Genomic DNA, 21993 nt, shown 5'->3' with positions numbered 1-21993 from the left:
TAAATAATTTTACAAAGTGGACATATCATTTTACTGTTCCACCAGAAAATTACAAGAGTTCCAGTTGCTCATTTTCATTATCATTTGGTATTTTGTAAAAATCTACTTTGATACATAACCGTATAATCTTGCTTGTACTTTTTGTTGCATAGTGTAACTTTTTTCCATCCCTTTCTTTTTAACCAGTAATGTGTTTATATTTTAAAACATTTTCTCTTATAGATAACATATTTTAGGGCCTTAATTTTTTTATCCAATGTGACCATCTCTGCCTTTTAAATAAATATTTAGTCTATTTACACTTGATTAAAAAAAAAAAGATGGTAGGCTTCTCTTCCCTCTTAATAGGTAGAGATCCACTTTCCCTTTCCCCCTCCCATAACTAACTCCCTTTCTCTCCCTCTTTCTTTTTCTTGAGACCTTTCCCTCTGTTTTGACTTTCCTTTATTTTAGTTGGATGCCTCTTGTCCTTCATATCTGACATGCTGTTGAGGCAGTTATTAAGCCCAGTGGATTGGCTTTGCTTTGAGCTTAGAGAGACACAAATTATGAGGCTCGGTGATGCATTTCATTAACCAGGATTGCATTTTTGCCAGAGGAAATAAAAACCTGGCTGCCACTCCTAAGCCTCAGGCAAGCAATGACGGCTTAACTGGCAGGTCACATCAGTCACCCCTGGTGCTTCCCCCAGGACTGCATTTTAAGAATGATAACATTTAGGATAGGACATGTCTATAGAAGTAAACGGGGCTTCCCTGGTGGCGCAGTGGTTGAGAGTCTGCCTGCTAATGCAGGGGACACGGGTTCGAGCCCTGGTCTGGGAAGATCCCACATGCTGCGGAGCAACTACGCCCGTGAGCCACAACTACTGAGCCTGCGCGTCTGGAGCCTGTGCTCTGCAACGAGGGAGGCCGCTACAGTGGGAGGCCCACGCACCGTGATGAAGAGTGGCCCCTGCTTGCCGCAACTAGAGAAAGCCCTCGCACAGAAGCGAAGACCCAACACAGCCATAAATGAATGAATAAATAAATAAATGAATAAATAAAAATTTTAAAAAAAAAATGGTATTATTTAAAAAAAAAAAAAAAAAAAGAAGTAAACGCATGTATGTAAAGGCTAATGTTGATTTTTCCCCTCTCTTCCCTTCATCAGATCTTCTTTTTACATTCCTGTATTTCTTAGCCTGAAGAATAACCATTCATTCAAGTCCTCATTTCATTTTATCTGCAATTATTTTTGCGATTAATCAATTGACCTTTTTTATTACACAGTGTTATGATTTTTTTATAGGTCCGTAATTGTGATGGCAAGGGCTTGATAATTTGAAATTAGTCGTGTTTGTCTGGTACATAAAAACAAATGGAAATTTACAGTTTGGTCACAGTTCTCTGTTTTCATTTGTCTAAATGGCACATCCAGGGCACATTCAAGGTGAGGCTGGAGAAACCAGTTGGGCCTAAAACTTCCCCTTCATGAAGGTCAACTCAGGTTGTTGTCTATCAATGTGCGTATTCATATAGGCATCATATTTGTGATATTATATTGAAATGTCAATTTGTAAATGTACCCATTTAAATATATGACCGGTTTCTACAACCCTGATCAAAACATTAGGGAACCAGAAAAGTGGAAATGGCCTGGCTTTTAAAAATCTGTCAGAGTCTCTGGACTTAGTTCAGGGATTCACCTTGATGAAGTGAATGGCTACATATACTCTCTAGGTGGTGAACTTACTTTCACTGAGGAATGAGTAGTCTTGCCTTGTGCCTACTAACAAGTTCACCAACTGTAAACTTCCTGATGTGTCATCTTGAGCTTAGTCAACATTTCATAAAATAACTAGATATGTACTGGATCATAACTAGAATTAAATAGCTATAACTCCCCACTAGAGTAATTTTTCCATAAGCCACTTCCTTCTTCTTCACCTACCTGGCTTATTTCATTGGCACCATTTTTAGAGAGGTCTGTCTAACTTAAGATGTGTCTGTCTAATTCATGGCTCTATTATTATAAAGTTTATAACACTAGAGTTTGGTTCTGGGAACAAAAAAGAAAACAAACATTTCTACCATATTAGTCAATAACGTAGATGGACGAAAACTTGGATAGCTTTTTGTATATGTCTCATACTCTCATTAACTTCAAAACTGATTTTTGTTCTTGAAAAAGCAAATGTAGATTACTCCTCCACCCCTGAAAGTTATTTAATATTCTCTCACTTGGAAAAATGGCCACAGTATTACTCTTAAATGGCCCTGTATAAAGAGAAATTTTAGTGGGTTAGTTGAGATTTCATTGTGAAGACAGTAGTTCCAAAGTAAAAGAAATAGGTTATGAAAAATAGAAGGTAGGTCCATCCACGTCTCTACAAGTGACCCAATTTCGTTCCTTTTTATGTCTGAGTAATATTCCATTGTATATATGTACCACATCTTCTTTATCCATTCATCTGTTGATGGACATTTAGGTTGCTTCCATGTCCTGGCTATTGTAAATAGTGCTGCAGTGAATATTGGGGTGCATGGATGGACCTAAAGTGTGTCATACAGAGTAAGTCAGAAAGAGAAAAACAAATATCGTATATTAACACATATATGTGCAATCTAGAAAAATGGTACAGGTGAACCTATTTGCAGGGCAGGAATAGAAACACAGACGTAGAGAATAGACGTGTGGACACGGGGCGGGGGAAGGGGGAGTGGGATGAATTGGGAGATTGGGAATGACATATATACACTAACATGTATAAAACAGATAGCTAGTGAGAACCTGCTGTATAGTGCAGAGCGCTCAGCTCGGTGCTCTGTGGTGACCTAGATGGGTGGGATGGGGAGGTGGATTGGAGGGAGGTCCAAGAGGGAGGGGATATATATATACATATAGCTGATTCACTTCGTTGTACAGCAGAAACTAACACAACATTGTAAAGCAACTATACCCCAATTTAAAAAAATAAAGTGTGTGTTTCAGGTCAAAAAGAAAATAGAAGTTAGCTTATAAAGGTGTTAGTGTACATGCATTTATAGAAGCATGAACCTCTGTTAGTTAAGCTCTGACTGTTGATGAAATCATGCCTGCATCATATTGAATTTCTTAAGGATATCTCTAGGTTTGAATAAAACATTTTCTGTTGTAAGTTTAGTTGAAGCCAACATCAAACTGTTGGATTTTTTAATGAACATTTATCTTAACTCGTGACCCTGAGATACTGAGTCATAAGTCTGATATTTAGTGCTCTATAGGCCTAGATTTCAGTCAGATGCTCAGACTAATATAGATTTAGCTACTCTCCAGCGTTCTCCTGATTTAATCTCCTTTGTTCAGTGCATATTCCTATATTTTTGCTTTGTAGGAGCCGGTTCCTTTGGCTCCAGGTCGTGACCTTGATTGGGATGAAGAGATGGCAAAAGCACAGTCACATGATTGTGTTCCTGTTCTTTCCGAACATCCGCTGTATATTCTTTACACATCTGGAACAACGGGGTTGCCAAAGGTATGCACTATCTTAGGGATAATTATAGTGGCAGATTTTTTTGCACCGAGAATATTTGACTACTGACTGAAAGTACTTTATATCTTAAAGACATATTGTGTCTAAATATATAAAAATATTCATTATGTTTAATGTCAAATGCTTTGTCCTTATTTCTTTCAGAATCTTCACAAATATCAGCAATATTCAATTGCTTTAGTAAGCTGTTAAAATTAATATATATTTGATTGAATATCAGTTGGTTTAATAAAACTTTATAAAATATATTTTAAATGAAATATTTTTATTTTTTACATTGAGGCATAACTTTCATACAGTATGAAAACTGATTTTTGATTTAGAGGAATTCAATTTATCATTAAAAATGCAACTTTGAGAATTGGCCTAAACAGGCTGAACAACAGGGAATTTATCCAGGGGATTGAACTATTTGATTTGCAGCACTGAAGACACTCAAGGATTTTTTAAGTCTTTTACCCTGAAAGATGTTTTCACAAAACAAAGTCAAAAGTGTCAATAATCCTGAATGTGTCAGATACCAAACAAATACCACTTTTGCCTAGTATCTCTAAATAATACTGTTTTTTTCATATGACTTCATAAAGACTTGTGATATCATCTTCCTATTCATCTTTATTAAGGAGTTCAATATTCATTGAATCATAGAACGTTAGCAGGCAAAGGGACTTTTACAATCACTTGAATCCTATAGGGCATTGGCCTCTTTATTAATATCGGACCTCTGTAGCATCAGAATTCTGAAAAATTACCTGCTAACACTCTTAAAATAGTGATTCTGTTAGTTTAGATGTAAATAAAGGAAAATTAAGACTTAAGACGTTTTATATAAAATTCACTTGCTTGTGAAAAAGAGAACATTTGGTAGAGGGATATATTTTCTCTGAGTACAGAGACCATGTTTTATTACATTTTGGTCTACCATCGTGTTTTATATGTAGTTGGTACTCAAATTTTTGTTGAGTGCATAAATAAATTAATGCATATACATGAAGATATTTGTGTTGTTGTAGAATCAAAGCCCTGTGATTTTTTAAGAACTCTGGTCATCTGAAAAATAAATATTTCTTATATTGCAGACTCTAAGATTTGTTTGTTTAAGCAGTCCAAATGATCTGCTGGATGCAATCCTTACCCTTCACTTTTTGCAATTCTGCAGTATACACCAGCCACATGGAGTCCAAATGAACGTTTGGCTGTAAAATAAAAGGGGACTCAGCAAGTTATAATCTAATATAAAAGTATCAGCATGAGATGAAACCACTGACCCTGAAAACATAGTATAACCTAACCAAATAAAAAAAATCAATTTAGCTCCTTAAAAGCCTGAAGGAATCTTATAAAAACTTTTGTGCCACCTCAATACTTTAAATCACTGAAATTCACTGTGGCCTGGATGGGGATCCTTATGAGAGGGCCAAAGAAGAGCTTGTCATCAACTCAAAGCTGACTCAGTTAGTGTAGTAGAAATAAAATAAAAGTAATATACAGGGCATTAAATCTGAAAAGTGGTGGTTCCAAATAAGGAAGAAACCTAGCTATTCCAGGTTTTCTCTGGGTCAGGAAGTTCTTTGTGGGATTCCTAGATGCCCAAACTGAAGATTGTTTGATGTCTTAATCATCTTCATTTTCCTTGTAATGTAGTACCATCCTGAAGATAATCTATTTCTATAGATTGGAGAAGGATTTAATTGTTTGGAGATTTCTATTCACATTGAATTTAGCTCAATTCAGTATGCATTATTGAGTGTTCATTAGGTGCTAAAAGAGATAAAAATATGAGTAAACCACAGCCCCTTCAGCATAGTGGGATTGCAATATATATCAACACAGATAATGTAAGATAGTCTGTGATCCTTGCCCTAAGAGGGCAACCCTACTTCTTGCTTTCTTGAAGAAAAGATGAGATTGGATGGTGTCTGAAGGATTAAATTCCATTAATCCAACAAAGATTACTGAGCACCCAAATATATATCTGTCTTTTAGAAGTTTACATTCTATGGCTAGACACAGGAAGTAAACAAATAAAGAACTGTGCAATCTGTGATGTGTTATGAAGAAAAATAAAGCAGAATAAGGGTATTAGAAAGAGTGGGAGTGCTGTTTTATCAGGGAGATGTCAGGGAAAGCACTTGACATGGTGACATTTGAAGGATGAATAGAACTTCTTCATCAGGTGACATAATGGGGAGGAGGACATGCCAGGTAGATTGGGTCGACATAAGCAAAGGCAGGAGTGTGTAAGGAAGGTTCCAGGATGGCTAGTGCATTTGGTGCAGATAAAGAAGAGAAATGGCCAGATATATAGGCAGGGGCCAATTGCTGAAAATTGAGCCAAGAAATTTAGTTTATATACTGTATGTAAGGAATGGAGAGCACTAATGCTTCTTAAGAAAGAGAGAAAAATATGAAGGAAGGTAACCCTTGCAACATTTTGTTGAGAAGATAGGCAAATACACATAATGGAAACAAGGAGATTGGTTTTTCAGGCTGTGTTTAGTTTAGGACCTTACTTAGGACAGCAAACTTATTAGGAAACAATCAGATTTGGTTCAAGGATAAGAGTAAGGCAGAGGAGGAGTCCAAGACCTTGAACCTGAGAACATAGAAGAGTGATTTCGAATATTTACTAAAGTAGAAACAAAGGAAAATGGTTTGGGGCTGAGAAAACTGGGAGGTTTTGGACATATTGAGTATGATGTATCCTTGGGACATTAACATGGAGATGCCCAGCCAGTAGCTGGAAGTGAAAGAATACATCCAAGAATACATCTGGATTTGCAGATAGACCCTTGGAACGTCATTGATTGTAGAGGAATGGTGTTTAAATCATGGGAACGAGTAGGTTTTACAGAGTAGGACATGCAGAATGGCAAGACAAAGTAGTCGTTTCTCAAGGTCTTTTAGAAACATTTCCCTTAACCCTCCAGTGGACTTTAGAATTTCGATTGCATTGAAATTATATGTTGCCAACAAATATTTATGCCACTTATTTTATTCTACTTTTTAATATATTACTTTTTATTTACATATTTTCATAACATTGCATGTTCTCTGAGGTCTTAGAATATATTTCATACATCTCTGAATCCACTATGGCACTAACCTTAGAATGGGGCCATGGTAGATCATCAGAATATTTGTTAAATAATCTCCTACTTTTCCAGTTAGTTCCCAGATGCCTTTTTTTAAAATTAAAATATAGCTGATTTACAATATTGTATTAGTTTCAGGTGTACAGCAAAGTGTTTCAGCTTTATGTATATATATATATGTATATATTCAGTTATATATATATATATTCTTTTTTTAGATTCTTTTCCATTATAAGTTATTACAAGATATTGAGTATCCAGATGCCTCTTCATTCATAAGATTCTCACTTCATTTTTGGTAGGCATAATCAGAATTAATAGGACCTGAATTTTTAATATTGGGATTCCCAGAATAGAAGTACAGGAAAGATGAGCACACATGCATTTACGAAGCATTTAAATATAAATTTCATGTCATCATATAATTTGTTTTCTTGATCTTTGATCTTCATGAGGAAAAATAATGTTGTGAGCCCATAAAAATATTCTGCTTAAAAATGCTCTTTTCTCATAGGCACATATAAGACACACACAATGCAGTCTGTTTTTTGGTTAGAATTTTCAGATATATCTAGGGCATATTTGCATCTCTGCATCTGCCAACCCTGGATTTGTCAGGTTGTTATATGACAGGTTAATCTGTTAGCTGCTGCACATATTCTAGCAACCACAGCTGAGCTGCTTTGCATACATTTCTGTCCTGTTGTATACTTTTATCCTGTTTGGTTTGGGTACCTATATTCAAGTTACTTCAAGGAACTACACAATAGAAGAATCCCTCATCTGGATGGGGTGTCGTTTTGGGAGTGGGAGATTTAGTGATGGTCATATTTATCTTCTTCCGGCTTGCTGTCATGGAGGTATGGAGATAACCCCCAAAAACAAAAAAATTAGTGCCAAAGGAGCACAGGGGAAAAGAAACCAAAAGCAAAGAATTAGAAAAGAAGGCATGACAGGAAGGTGGTAGATAAGTCCTTTGTCCTGTTATGAATTTATATAATTTACATTAACTTTTATTCCTACGTGTTAGGTGACTTATTCATATTCTATACTGTAAAAGAAAATAAGAGAAAGTCAAATTAAAAAACCTGTAAACTTTTTTTTTTTAAATCTGTGGTACAATTCTTGCAGTTAAAATGCTGCGCTTGCTACAACTTTGCCCCTTATCTCACAGTTGTTCAGACTAATAAAAAATTATACTGCTGCTAAAGTATCCTCCATAGGGGCAGCTTCAGAGTCATTGTCTTGTCTACAGCAAGAGATTTTATGTTTGATGAAATATACCAAATGGAATCATTCCATTTCTACTAATATGATTCATTAAATTCTGAAGGTTTCAAGGGTTTCTCTTGAACAAAGAAGAATGTTTTTAAAAAATTATAGTTTTCGTATATGTGCTTATTCATTTAAACTGTTCACTCTTTTAGTCAGTCGGAAAATGTATTAACTGCCTATTCTATGCTGAAGACACAAAAGCATTCTTATGGTGCCCAGAGTGGTGGAGAAGACTTAGCAGTAGGTGGATGTTGTTAGAGCTCAGAGGCTTAGAGAAGTTTGCAGGTCTTGGGGCCATGAAAGAGGAGGGAGAGGCTTTTCACACAAACCTAGTGGGTTTGGATGGCTTCCAGAAGAGGTGACACTTTCACAGTGTTGTTAAGTACTTGTGTGATCAAGTAGGAGCTAACCAGGTTCAGAAAAGGGGTGAGGGTGCATTCTAGGAAGAGGGGATATCACCTGTAAAACCACTATAAGAACAAGAGTATTGTTGGTTTGTTGGATTTTTTAAGTAAGCAGAACCATACCTCATACTTTTCAACTCACTGACTCCAACTGTTCTTTGGTGATAGATTTCTTTTCTTCAGGTAATATTTTTGTTTCCTCTTTCTTCTTGTTTTGTTTTTACTTAATTTGCCAGACTGAATTGAAATGTATATATCAACATACATACAAAGCATAGGCATATACACGTGTACATATAGACATATACGCATATGTATTTACATATGTATGTGTGAATGAATATCTATTTTATGTATGTAAATATGTATATTTGTCTTGTACAAGTCTTTATTACAGAGTAGGGTGATAGAGGGGCTCAACTTAGGAAGTATGAGGTTTTGTTGGTTACTCTATCTAGACTTCTCTTACCTGAATATTTTGAGATTTGCCATTCAGATTTTTATAGATCCACTAAAAAACATTTTAAAGACTCCCAAACTCTTAATCTTACCACACATCTCAAACTTCCTTTCTCTTCTACTACAACTGATGTTATTTCAACTGTATTTTTTTTTTAATTGTGGCAACCAAACAGTACACATTTGATACAGACATGTTTTCTGTTTTATGTTAATGGCCCCATTTATAATATTTCGTGGCTTTCCTTGTCTTCAAAGGCAGCTCATTAAACTGGAAATCATAAAGAACCATCTGTGATAACTGCCGTCCCATTCCTGGATGATGAATAATCAGCCTTTAGTTTCACTTGTAGGGACTGAATTTTTAAAATACCCATATACATTAAAAGTGTTTTGTTTAAAGAGCACCTGTCTATTCTGAGATAGAATTCACTTTCATGTCTTTATTAGGGACATGGAGTGTTAGTCCCACCTGGATGTTTTTCAAGTTCTGCAGAAGACTTGAAGTATTATGGCTGATCCTACAAAAACTAGAACAGTGTATTGGCAGGTTACAGGACTTTTCTGAAAATATATTAGATCATCTATTTTTACTTTTAAGGTAGATAGGGTGTAAGTACATAAAGTAACATATTCAAAAGAGTGAAATGCAGCATGCTTGTGTTTTAGGGGTAAGCACTGATGTTGAATAATATTTATATCTCATACTCAAGACTTCAAATATACTTTAAAATGCCATTTTTTTGTTTCTGATTAATTTTGCATACTAGAGTATAATGATTTGTAGGTGTTTTTGAGCATGGTTTATGTATTTTCGGAGGCTGAACAGGGTTTATCTTTTGCATTTTAATTATCATTACCTGGAAAATATGATTACAGACAAGAAATGCTTTATCATCTTAATGTTAGTCACATATTAATATTATAATAAAGAAACTCTCTTTTTAAAACTAATCTTTCAGTTTTTTTACTGTTGAACTTCTTATAAAAGATCTACATGGAGAATGTGAAATTATGCAGTTTTATTTTCTACACCATACCAAATACCCAGTCAATTGAAAACTGTCATATCAATAATCTACATTAATGAATAAAAAAAGGTCTGAAGAAAATTTTTATACTCATTCTTAAAAAAAATAAAAATAAGTGGATATCAAAGACCAATGATAAACAGACATGACTTTTCTGTCTCCTGTAGCTCCACTTTAGTTGTTTTTAATGAGAATGTTCGACGATAACCTCTAAATTTTTAACATTTCTGCCTTTTGTGTGGTATTACCACAGGGAAAAATTTAAAAAAAACAGTAATTGCTAGAATTAAGGAAATAATTTTGTTAGGAGGACATTAAATTCTAGCCTGTATAATTTTATATACTTTTTCATGTATGGTCTCATTTTTACGTCTAACTTTTTTGGGGTCAAATGGATTTAGGTAGCCACCATTTTACAGACAAAGCAACATTGGTAAATAACCTTTAAAGAAGGGTTCACTTGAGAGGCAAACAGAAATTTGATAACCTGTCCTTTAAAATATCTTCTAAGTTTTACAAGTGAATTACTACTCATTTATTTTCTCCTTAGCCTTTTATTCCTTTCTGTAACTTCCAGTTGATTGATCTTACCCTCATTTAATATAAAAATTTACCCATTTATAATGATATTTAGAATTATTTATAAAAATGACCTCTAAATGCAGGGACAGGCAGGTGAAGAGAAATTCTAAAACATCTTAAGTGAAATCATGACTGACATTAATTATCAAAGAATATGGATAGCATATTGTCTATGGAAAAACTTCACATTTTATCCTCTACCAAACGAATAAAAATTTTTAGAAAAGAGTGTTTGCAAGTTGATTAATATCAAATTCATCAAGGTATTGAACTATAGGAAAAGACCTTCTCAAGAGGACAAACAAATTAGCAAAATGGGTGGAAGACCTTACAGCATATACTCAGTAAAGAGCTGCTCAGTTTACGTGGGAAAATGCATGTGTGAAATTTACTGGCAGGGGCTTAGGATTTCTAATACTCACAAGGTGATCAAGAGAGCCACCTGCATGCTAACCATGTCATACAACCTAGAAAGTACCCATCAAATGCCAACAAAGTTGCCTGTGATGTTTGCCAAGAGACCAGATAAAATGTATTCCACAGTTTGATACCTATGTTTTATTAGTGGTACCTGAGGAGAGCAGCAATTTTAGTAACAAACAGAAAGTCAATTTCTTTTTCATTCTCCTGATTCATGTATGTGTGTTACAGTTACAGAACTGTGCCAAAAGAGTTCAACTAGTAGCACATTCGTTAATTAGGACCATGTGTACCCTTTCAGGTAAAATAATTATCTTCTTCACAAAGCAGTTCTAGTTGCTGTACTGAGAGGTGCTTGAGAATACTTGTGAGTGAAATATAACATATTTCTTAGCAAGCAGTCACCTTCTTGCTCTGAATAGTCACATCATTAAGTCTTTTTGAGCCAATGATGATTAATGTTTATAGTGAAGCAATAAATGAAATTAATTATTAAATTTACTATCAGTTATTATTTATGATAACTCTTATGCTCAGTTTTCAAAAATTAATCTTATATTAACATTGAATATGTTCACTGTCAAGGATAGCTGCTAGAAACTTTAGTACTGTGGTGTTAACAATCCCTACTTTTGCCCAAATGTAATATAAGGAAAATCTGTCAGCCTTAGATCCAACTCATGAGGATTGATTCCTCAGAGTTTGAGAATTCATCACTAAAGAACTGCTCAGCTCTGATACTGTGGTAGTGTGACCACAAGGGTAGCATTGTATTAACAATCCAGTTAGAATATGTCTGTTTCCTCTAAGCATCCTGTTGTTATTTAATAATATTAAGGAATAAACATCCTTATAGTAGTCTGTATCTTAGGCACACAGCTACCTTTGACATTTCTGTGCACTTAATTTTGAGAGTTTCCATTTTTGTTCTGGAAATATGTGTGAAAATGTAATTGTTGAAAATTTCATGCTAAGTCTTTGATTTTTTTTTTTTTTTTGGCCGTGCGCAGCGTTCAGGATCTTAGTTCCCCGACCAGGGATCAAACCCATGCCCCCCACGGTGGAAGCACAGAGTCCTAACCACTGGACTGCCAGGGAATTCCCTGTAATGTTGATAATTTATGTTACCACTGGAAATTTTTTTTATTGCATGTGATTCCGTGAAATCATGTTTTCTTTAGAAGGTCCAGAATGGTCTGTGAGAATGGATTCTACAAATGGACTGATACGGACAAATTATTCTGTTTTTATTATTGGAGAAGCCAAAGAAATAGTGATTCAGATACAATTATATGAAAACCAAAGTTATTTATAGCTTATAGAATATGAAATACTTTAAACAGGAACTTTTCTTAAGTGGACAGTATGAAGAGAGAGAATCTTTTAACACACTGTCTATTGATTTTAATTTCACCTTTTCTCCTCTTTAGGGTGTGGTGAGGCCCACTGGAGGATACGCTGTAATGCTTAACTGGTCAATGTCTTCTGTATATGGACTTAAACCTGGAGAGGTAATCATGGTTTTAAATTCACATTACATGACATTTCTCTGATTAAGATATATGCATTTTATTATCTTCTTTTTGTTTAGGTGTGGTGGGCAGCTTCTGACTTAGGCTGGGTTGTCGGACATTCCTATATCTGTTATGGACCTCTTCTACATGGAAACACAACAGTTTTATATGAGGTAATAAAATAAAATTAATACCACATATACATAATATTAATTTTACCAGAAGTTTTAGAGAAGTAGTCCTAAGTAGGAAATGAAAATTGAATGGGGGCAGAGGACGTTTTTATATCTTCTTCCAGTTATTTCTTAAGAGAAAGAAATATATATTTAGAATAAAATAAACAGCTATTTAAATTGTGTTGAACAAGGACATAAAAATTATATTCTGAAAAATATACACTAACAAGCTTGATGTCTATCCCTTTCTAGAAAATATTACTAGACTGATACTGATTTAGAATCTTAGAAAACAGCCATCATAAAACAAGCAGCAGAGATTCACCTCTGTGTTCTTATAGGATTAATGGATTTCAAATACGTGGTTTCTTGATTTTAGCTAGACATTTTTGGTAGTTTCTGATGATCGCTATATGTATAAGGGAGAGAATCATAGACTGATCAGATTCATAGCTGAATAAATAACTGCTTTAGATTCTGTTGCATGGACTAATGTTACCCAGGAATAATATTTTTGTGTATATGTTGGAAAATTCTGCTCTTATGCCTATTCTATTTAATTTTAGCAAATGCCTTATATAAATAGTTAAAACACATACCTATCAGATATGTAGGAGATCAAAATTTGAGAGGGACAGCAAATTGGTGGTTTGCTAAATCAGTATACAAATGATCTTGGACTTTTGGGATAAAAAACACAACATGGGAAAATATGGAAATCTTTACAATCTTATATTTATATTAAAAATAATTGCAAAAATGAAGTAAGGGAAACTTGAGTTGGTTGCAGTTTATGTGGTTAAATACCTGTGTATTATGAGTTCAAACATGAGCGGCTGATAGGATTGCTTTAAAAAAATACTCACCATATGCAGTGTTGTAATCCTATTTTATTTTTTCACACTTGGAAATCTGTGTTCAGTTTAATGAGGAGGAGAAAAAATCATTACCTTTTAGAAAGAATTTGAATGAAAGGGACCAGGGTGAAAATGTCATACAAGAAAGAGATGAAGGAATTGTGAATGGTTAGTCTGATAAAAATAATATATTTAGTGTGCATGTATGTTAAGTATCTTTTGACATTTAAAGAGTTGCCACATATAAAGGAAGTAGTGTAGTAATGTAGTAATGTGGAGTTCCAGAGACTATCTTTTGGAAATAATCAGAGAAAATTTAACTGTCCGTTAGTAGAATAGGGAAGTTCTCAAATAGGAGGCTCTCTTTCACTTAAAGTCTGTCAACATCAAGAAAGAAATTTGAAGAAGGGAATTTTTTATGCGAGGTGTGGATAATAGTATTAGATGATGTCAAAGTTCTTTACAATCTTAAAATTTTTTAACTCAATGATTCTGAAAAAATTAGAGACTATTCTTGATCTTCATGGAAGTCTCCTAGTCCTAGTCACCATTTAAAGACATGAGTGTTTCTTCATTTTCAGCTGGCTGGTTTTCTGTCTCTGAATGCTCAGAGATACTAAGGCAGACTTTGACACAAGTATTAAGCCATCATGCACTACTCCACATATTTTGTACTATGCCTTTGTCCTTTGTAGACTTAACATGCACTGTGGTGTTTGTAATAATTAAAACATAAAATAATCTTTTTTTTTTTTTTTTTTTTAATTTTACAGATTTTTTTTTATTGATTAATTGATTGATTGATTGATTGCTATGTTGGGTCTTCGTTTCTGTGCTAGGGCTTTCTCTAGTTGTGGCAAGTGGGGGCCACTCTTCATCACGGTGCGCGGGCCTCTCACCATCGCGGCCCCTCTTGTTGCGGAGCGCAGGCTCCAGACACGCAGGCTCAGTAATTGTGGCTCACGGGCCCAGCCGCTCTGCGGCATGTGGGATCTTCCCAGACCAGGGCTCGAACCCGTGTCCCCTGCATTAGCAGGCAGATTCTCAACCACTGCGCCACCAGGGAAGCCCCAAAACATAAAATAATCTTGACACATCTGTCCCATACCAAAATCCTTGCAATAGAATAAATGTTTTTATTAAAATAATAATTCCCCTTGAAGTAAACAAAATAAGCCTCAACACTGAATACTTATAATGAATTGTGAAATTGCTAACATAAAGTGACAAAGCCAAAGGTGCCATTATATTGAAAAGTATTTATATTTATAAGTATTAATCTGCCTTTAGAACTGAAGTACATGGAATTTTTGTGCATTTACCATTGGCCTTTTTATATTTCTCAAGTTTATTTAAAACATGACTTTAACACCATGCCAGGGGCTCCGTTGTTTGTCTTTATCTTGGAATGATGTGCTCAAGAACATTGTAGATGCTCTAAAAGTATTTGTTGTACAAAAGAGTGATCTTTTTTTTTAACCTTTTAAACCTTATCTCTGCACTCTGGTTTCTTTCCTGCGACTTGTAAACATCTTCAATTCTCTCTGATCACAAAACAAAGCCTTTTAGACTTTTGCACATTTCTAGATATCCCATCTTTATATTCTTCTCCACTAAGTTCCTTGAAAAAATACACTTCCCATACTGTGTGAACTTTATATTCTTCCAATTATTGTTCATCTCACTGAAGTCTGGTTTCTCTCCACATTGCTTTATAAAGCTGCTGTATCAGAGGTGAACAGTGACTTCATAAATGACAAAGTCAAAGGGCCCCCTTCAGTTTGATTTTATTTTTTCTCTCAGTGGCATCAACCCTGCTGACTGAAGGTAATTCTCTCTGTTTTCTTGAGCCCCCTGCCCTTTTGCTATTGTTCAGGCTGTTTCTTTTGCCTGGCATGACTTTCCCTCTGTCTTTCCTTGTTTGGTTAATTATACCTATCCTTGTAGACTCTGATTAGATGTAATCATCTCTTGGAAAATTTCCTCATAGTCTTTGGCTGTGCTTGGTTCCCCTTTTGTGGTTCTGTTGCCCTCCCCGAACATATGTCTGTTAGTGAGCTGACCACACTGTCCTGAATTTATACCTAGTAAAGTGTGGGAGCCTCAAAAACCAGTCTCAGCATAGTGCAGAGTACACACTAAACACTTAATAAATGCTTATAGAACTAAATTGTATGCTACTCCTCTGTTCTCTTTCTACCTCTCTGACAGCTTGTCCTCCTTTTCCTTTCTTGGTTTCTTTTACTTTGATTCTAAACATTGGGGATTAATAGGGTCTTGTTCTTAGCCCTCTTTTCCCATTCTGCTTATATTTCCTGGATAATCTCCATGCAGTTGGATTTGAGTATTACTAATTAAACCAAGGCTCCCAACTCCTCCTTTCTATATCTGACCTTCCTGCTAAGCATCAGCTTATTATTAGGCACCTTCAGATGGCCCAGGCATCCCTTATGCTCAAGACAATGTGAAATGAACTCACTATCTCCTCTCTTCCCTGCAAAGACATTGCTTTCCATATACTCTACAGTGTTGTTAATGTTACCTGCATTCACTCAGTCATCCAAACTAAGAATCAAGAAGTGATTCTAACTTCATTCTCCTTACTTATCATAACCTATTGCTCATTACATTCTACTGAATTTACATTTTAGTACCTATCAAAAGTGTCCTCTTGTTTCCATGTCTCCTGCCATATGTTCAAGGGTGATAGTTTAGCTAGTATGTTGTTGACTGGTGTGTATTCTGTGGTTGGCTTCTGATCTCACTTGTGTGGTACCTATCCTTTCCAGTTGTATATTTCAGATAGCCAGTCTAGAGAATGTTCTAACAAATACTCCTGCCTTCAGAAGTCCTTCCAGTCCATCTCTACCCAAACTTCAATTTCTGAGCTCTCCTCACTTACAATTATCTATCTAAAATGCAAAGGCCAAGATTGAACTTCATTGCTTAAAATTTTTCAAAGGGTTGAGTTCTGCCTCCAGGAAGATAGAGATGATATACTTTTCTCTATTCCTCCCACTAAGTAGAACTAAACATTTTCGGTGTTATGTCTAAAACAAACATAAGACTGAAAGGTGGAGAGAAAAAGGAAAACTGTCTTTAGGGACCTTGGGACTCAAGAAACAACATAATGATGAGAACTTGGGTTTTACTTTTCCTTCATATGTCTTAGATTTGTGTCTGAAGAAGCTGGCAATCCAGAAATGCCAACAACTGCAGACCAAAAAAAAAAAAAAAACCTCCAAAAAGAAAAAAATAAAGCCTGATCTCTCAAGCCAAAGAATTAGGAAGGAGCATCCTAAGCAAGACATAAAACTTTTAGATGGCTCTACTCCAGATAAACGCCACAGAAAAATCCATAATCCCACCCCCACCACCAAACAGCAAAGGCTAAGTGGGAAGCTTAGACTTCCAAAATTGTCAGGCTTTAAGAAGGAGCCATAACCCTCCCTCTTCCCACAGGGTGGTGTCAAAGGAGTTTGACTAGGGAGCCAAGATTTTCATCCCTGTTAGGTTGTAATGAGGACCCCTTGAACTTGCAATGACAGTAGAGACCAAATAAGGAGGCTGGACTTATCCCCCTCACCTATCAGTAATGAGGTACCCCTTCCATTCTCCATTGGGATGGAGTCAGTAGAGGCCTAGTAGAAAGTCAGGACTTTCACCATCAATAACAAGACCACTTGTCTCTTCCCTATGGTGTTAGTGGACACCATGTTGGGAGCAGTAACAGGGAACTCTCACCTTGTCCAGCCAGGGAGGTGCCATTGGAAGCCTACCGTTAGAACTAGAAGCAACCCAGCAGTAACGAAGTGCATCTTCCCAACTGGGTATCAATGGAGGCCAAATGAGGAACCTGGATTTCTACCCTTACCTCTTCCTTCTTTGCTGGAGTGAAATCTAAGTAAGCCACTTTAAACAAGATTTAAATATGAGTCAGTCTCATAATATAATACAAGAAAATGTCCAGGATTTGATGAAAAGATCATTCCTCATACCAAGAACTAAAACGATCTCAAACTGCATATGAAAAGACAGTTGATAGATACCAATACTGAGATGACGGAGATGTTAGAATTATCTGACAAAGATTTTAAAGCAACTGTGGTAAAAATGCTTCAACAATTGATGATGAACATTCTTGAAACAATTGAAAAAATAGACAGTCACAGTAAAGAAATAAAAAGTTCCAGCAAAGATATAGATGCTATAACGAACAACCATATGGAAATTTTAGAACTGAAAAATACAATAACCAAGATAAAAACTCAATAGATGGGCTCAATACCAGCATGGAGGGGACAGAGGAAACAATTAATGAACTGGAAGAAGGAACAATAGAAATTACCCAATCTAAATAACAGAAAGAAAATAGACTAAAAAGGAAAAACTAACAGAGCCTCAGGGATATGTGGAATGATGATAAGAGATCTAGCATTTGTGACTTCACTCATGGAAGGAAAGGAGAAAGAGAGTGGGCCTGAAAAAAGTACTCAAAAAAATAATGGAAAACTTCTGAAAACTTCTCAACTTCTCAAATTTGGCCAAAGATATACATCTATAGATTTAAGAAACTGAGCAAACCCCCAAACAAGATTACTCTAAAGAAATCCACATTCACACAAAAAAACCTTAACCTTCTGAAAATTGAAGGCAAAAGAAATAATCTTGAAAGTAGTGAAAGAGAAAGGATACCTTATCTGTAGGGGTAAAACCGTTTGAATGACAGGATTTTTTCAAATACTAGGGAAGCCAGAGGGAAGTGACACAATGTTTTTCAAGTGTGGAAAGAAAAGAACTGTCAATCCAGAATTCTATATTCATCCAAAATATACTTTGAGAATAAAGGAGAAATAAAGACATTCTCAAGATGAAGAAAAATTTAGAGAATTTGTCACCACTAGGCCTCCCCAAAAGGGACAGCCAGTGGCCAGTAGCTAATGATAAAAGACTAAGTACTTCCCCTGATGTCTGAGAACAAAGCAAGGATGTCCACTCTTACCACTCTATTCAATATACTCCTGGAAGTTCTAGCCAATTTGATAAGGCAATATATGGAAACAAAAAGAGAAACATATCAGAAAGGAAGAAATACAATTGTCTTTATTTGCAGATGGCATGATTGTCTATGTAGGAAATTATAAAACATATTTTAAAACCCATAATTAATAAGTGAGTTCAACCAGGTCTCAGGAGACAAGGTAAGCATGCAAACATCAATTGTTTTTCTGCATAATAAACACCTTTGGCTACAAAAGAGCAACATGAGGAGTCCTTGTAGAGATGGAACTGTCCTTTATCTTGATTATATCAATATCCTGATTGTGATATTAAACTATAGTTTTGCAAGATGTTACTGATAGGGAAAATTGTATTAAGGGTGCACGACATATCTCTGTATTATTTCTTACAATTCCATGTGAATCTACAATTATCTCATATAAAAATATATAACTAAAAAGTACAGAAAAGGCTTCAGGGAACTCCTGTCAAAGAACGTAATTCAAACTCATTTGCATGACACAAATGATCTATAGTCATCTGCCCTTTGCCTACCTCTAAAGTATGTCTCTTGTTCCTGGCCTCTAATTCAGCTTCCCACCCAACAATCCAGTCCTACTGGCACTTAACATGAACAGAACTGCCAGTGATTAAGTTGTTTCCTCTACTAAAATTCCACTTTTGTTCTGATCACGTAGCTGAGTGGCTCTTTTTCTTAAGGGATCAACTTAAATTTCATCTTCTCTCTGATATTTTCTTTGCCTTCCTCAGGCTGATTGAAGTTCTTTATATTTCTGTTATACCATCTAGATTCCTTTGATCTTGTAAATACAGTGCTGTGATACTGTAAACTCTTTGAGGGCAGGGAATGTTTGTCATTTATGTACCCCCAGTGTCCAGCACAGTGCCTTTCAGGAGGTAGGTGAAATTCATTGTGTGAATGAACCATTTCTAAGCAGATTAATTGACAACTTGAACATGCAAAATGCCGGGAAAAAACTTGCTTGCTTGATTAATTAACACAAAACAAAGGTATAGAAGAGTCCTGACTTGTCGCTAGGCCAGCAAGTGAAAAAAATCTTTATTAACCTCCACCAAATAATCGTCCCACATGTGTCCCAATTTTAGTTGGATTACCAATTTAATATTAGTATTATTTTATTTTAGTATTATTAGTATTTTTTATTTAAGAAACTAAAATCTCCCATTAAATAATAAAAATACATTCTTTACATAGTGAACAGAATAGCTTAGTAGATCATTCATACCTTCATAGGATTACCTTTTCTAAAGAGAAATAAAATCATATACAGTTGATCAAAGTTTTATTTTCATTCTTAATGAATTATAGTATTTCAAAGCTATAAATGAGGTAGACAGTGAATTGGTATCTGTGATAATATTTTTCCTTAATGATATATTTTAATTTAACAAAAATTGATATTCTGAAGTATTAAGAGATTTGCAGTTCATTTTGTGCCCAAATCATCTAGAGTACAGCAACCAGTTCATAAAACATTTCTCTTTTTATTGAATGCAAATGGTTCATGATATCTTATGAATAAATGATGAATGAATCCTTTTTTTCTCAGCAAAGTTAAAAAAAGTTATATTCTGGAATTTAATACAAATCTATAATTACAATGGCTGAAAAAAAATTGAAAATGGTTATAACTAAGTTGGATATTCAGTTTAACTTCTAAGTACATAAGAGTTACCCACTTGAAACAATCTGTGGTTCACCATAAAAGCTTACAGTAGATATTTAAATAAGATTTTCTTTTTTGCCATAGAGGACATATAGCCCAACATCTGCAGGGTAAAAACATGTTGGAAATCCTGGTTGTCTGCTTTGGTTTTAGCTTCCTGATAACCACCAAATTTTCAACACATCCCTGTTTCTCTCATTAAAACAAACAAACAACAACCAAAAAACCCCACAAAAATCCTTGATTCTCTATCCCCTTGCAGTTACAATACTCTCTCTTCATCTTTAAAGGCTTGCCTATACCCAATAGCTTCGTTTTCTAACCTAGAACTTAACTCTGCAATCCTCTCCAATTGGCCTCTGTCATCATCATTTCATAATAACAGCTTTTTGATAATTTCCCTAGTGACCTCTATTTTTTCAGATGCCAATGGACATTTTCAGTCCTCTTCATACTTGACTTTTCAACATTTGAAAGGGTTGACTTTCACTCTATCTTAGTCACTTTCTTCCCTTCTAAGGCACAACATGCTCCTGTTTTTCTGAAGTTATTCTTATGCTCATTTCTGCTACAGTACTTTTCCTACTTGTTGCCTGAAGTATATTCCTCTTATAGTTTAGAGCACAGCCAAGTGTCACTTCCTGAGGGAAGCCCCCCTTGACCTCTCTGACTAGGTCAAATCTTTGTAGTCTCTCTTAAGCACCTTGGGTTTTTCCTTCCTGACTTGTGTCACAGTTGCCATTGCACATTAGTTTATAGGCTCCTTTGATTTATTTGCCCCTCTCTGTTCTGAACTCTGAGAGGGAAGCTATCATGTTAGTGTTTGCTCACCATCAAGTCTCAACTTTTAGCCTTGTTTTTGACACATTCTGAGTTCTCAATAAATATTTGTTAAATAAATGCCTGAATGAATATATCAGAAAAAAAAAACACAACAACTTCATTTGTAAGTAAGGACTTTTTTCCCTGAGAGAGGAAAAAGTAATTCTAACATTCTCTTTACTAGAGAACTTCATGAGCAACTTAAGTAATCCGTTATATTTTTTAATAAGCAAAGATTTAATTTTGTTCATTGACCTGGACATATTTAATGTATGCAATTCTGGAAGCCATATTGGACTGACCAATTAAAGTATGTAAACCAATTCTGAATAATTCAGTCCTTATTTTTGAGAGGAAGAAAACAAACAGTACCTTTCTATAAATTTATTTTATTAATGCATGCTGATTGAAACAGACCTATCCCTAGCAACATATGGACAAGGACATACTTGGTATAGAGGTTTTGTCAAAGAGGAAGAATGTAACAAACAGTACTCTAATATAGGAACTTTCATTTATAAACAAATTTAGCACCCTGCTGTGTGTATGAGGGCATGTGTGTGTGTGTGTTTGTAAATGGTGGTTATACTCATATGTTTTCTGGCCTCTCCTATTTCCTATTTGCCCCCTTTTTCAGAAGGCCTGGCATCTGCTAAATCAAAACCCAACCCTTCTTCTCAAGGGCAAGCAAATCCTCCTTGGTCCTGTCTTTCTCCTTATCTTTGCTTGGGTGCTAATGTACAAATATGTATCTTGTACACACATTTCAATTGCCTAGTACAATGGAACCCAGGCTTCCACAATGGTAGTGGTGGCTGAACAAGAAACCAGCTTAGCTGACAAACATCTCATAGTAGTCCCTTATGATTCTTTTAATATCTGAGGCATCCGTTATATTGTCTCCTCTTTCATTTCTGATTTTATTTATTTGAGTCTTTTCTCTTTTTTTCCTAGTTAGTCTAGCTAAGGGTTTGTCGATTTTATCTTCTCAAAAAGATCAACTTGTAATTTTAATTTTTTCTATTGTTTTTCCGTTCTCTGATTTACTTCTACTCTAGTCTTTACTATTTCCTTCCTTCTGCTAACTTTAGGCTTAATTATTCTTCTTTTTCTAGTTCCTTGAGGTGTAAAGTT

At 35.2% G+C, this 21993-nt stretch overlaps 1 protein-coding gene across 2 annotated transcripts in view; it reads left to right on the top strand.

The window, feature by feature from the left end:
- Positions 1–21993, top strand: part of ACSS3 (acyl-CoA synthetase short chain family member 3) — a 152596-nt gene that overhangs the window by 61516 nt on the left and 69087 nt on the right. For both annotated transcript variants that reach the window (XM_057556449.1, XM_007194954.2), the window contains 3 exons: positions 3356–3496; positions 12211–12291; positions 12372–12467. In XM_057556449.1, coding sequence (XP_057412432.1) covers positions 3356–3496; positions 12211–12291; positions 12372–12467 — 318 coding nt within the window. The remainder of the gene's footprint in view (positions 1–3355; positions 3497–12210; positions 12292–12371; positions 12468–21993) is intronic.

The sequence above is a fragment of the Balaenoptera acutorostrata genome, chromosome 11 (assembly GCF_949987535.1).
Source record: "Balaenoptera acutorostrata chromosome 11, mBalAcu1.1, whole genome shotgun sequence".
Taxonomy (NCBI): Eukaryota; Metazoa; Chordata; class Mammalia; order Artiodactyla; family Balaenopteridae; genus Balaenoptera; species Balaenoptera acutorostrata.
This window is presented reverse-complemented; position numbering and strand designations above follow the sequence as displayed.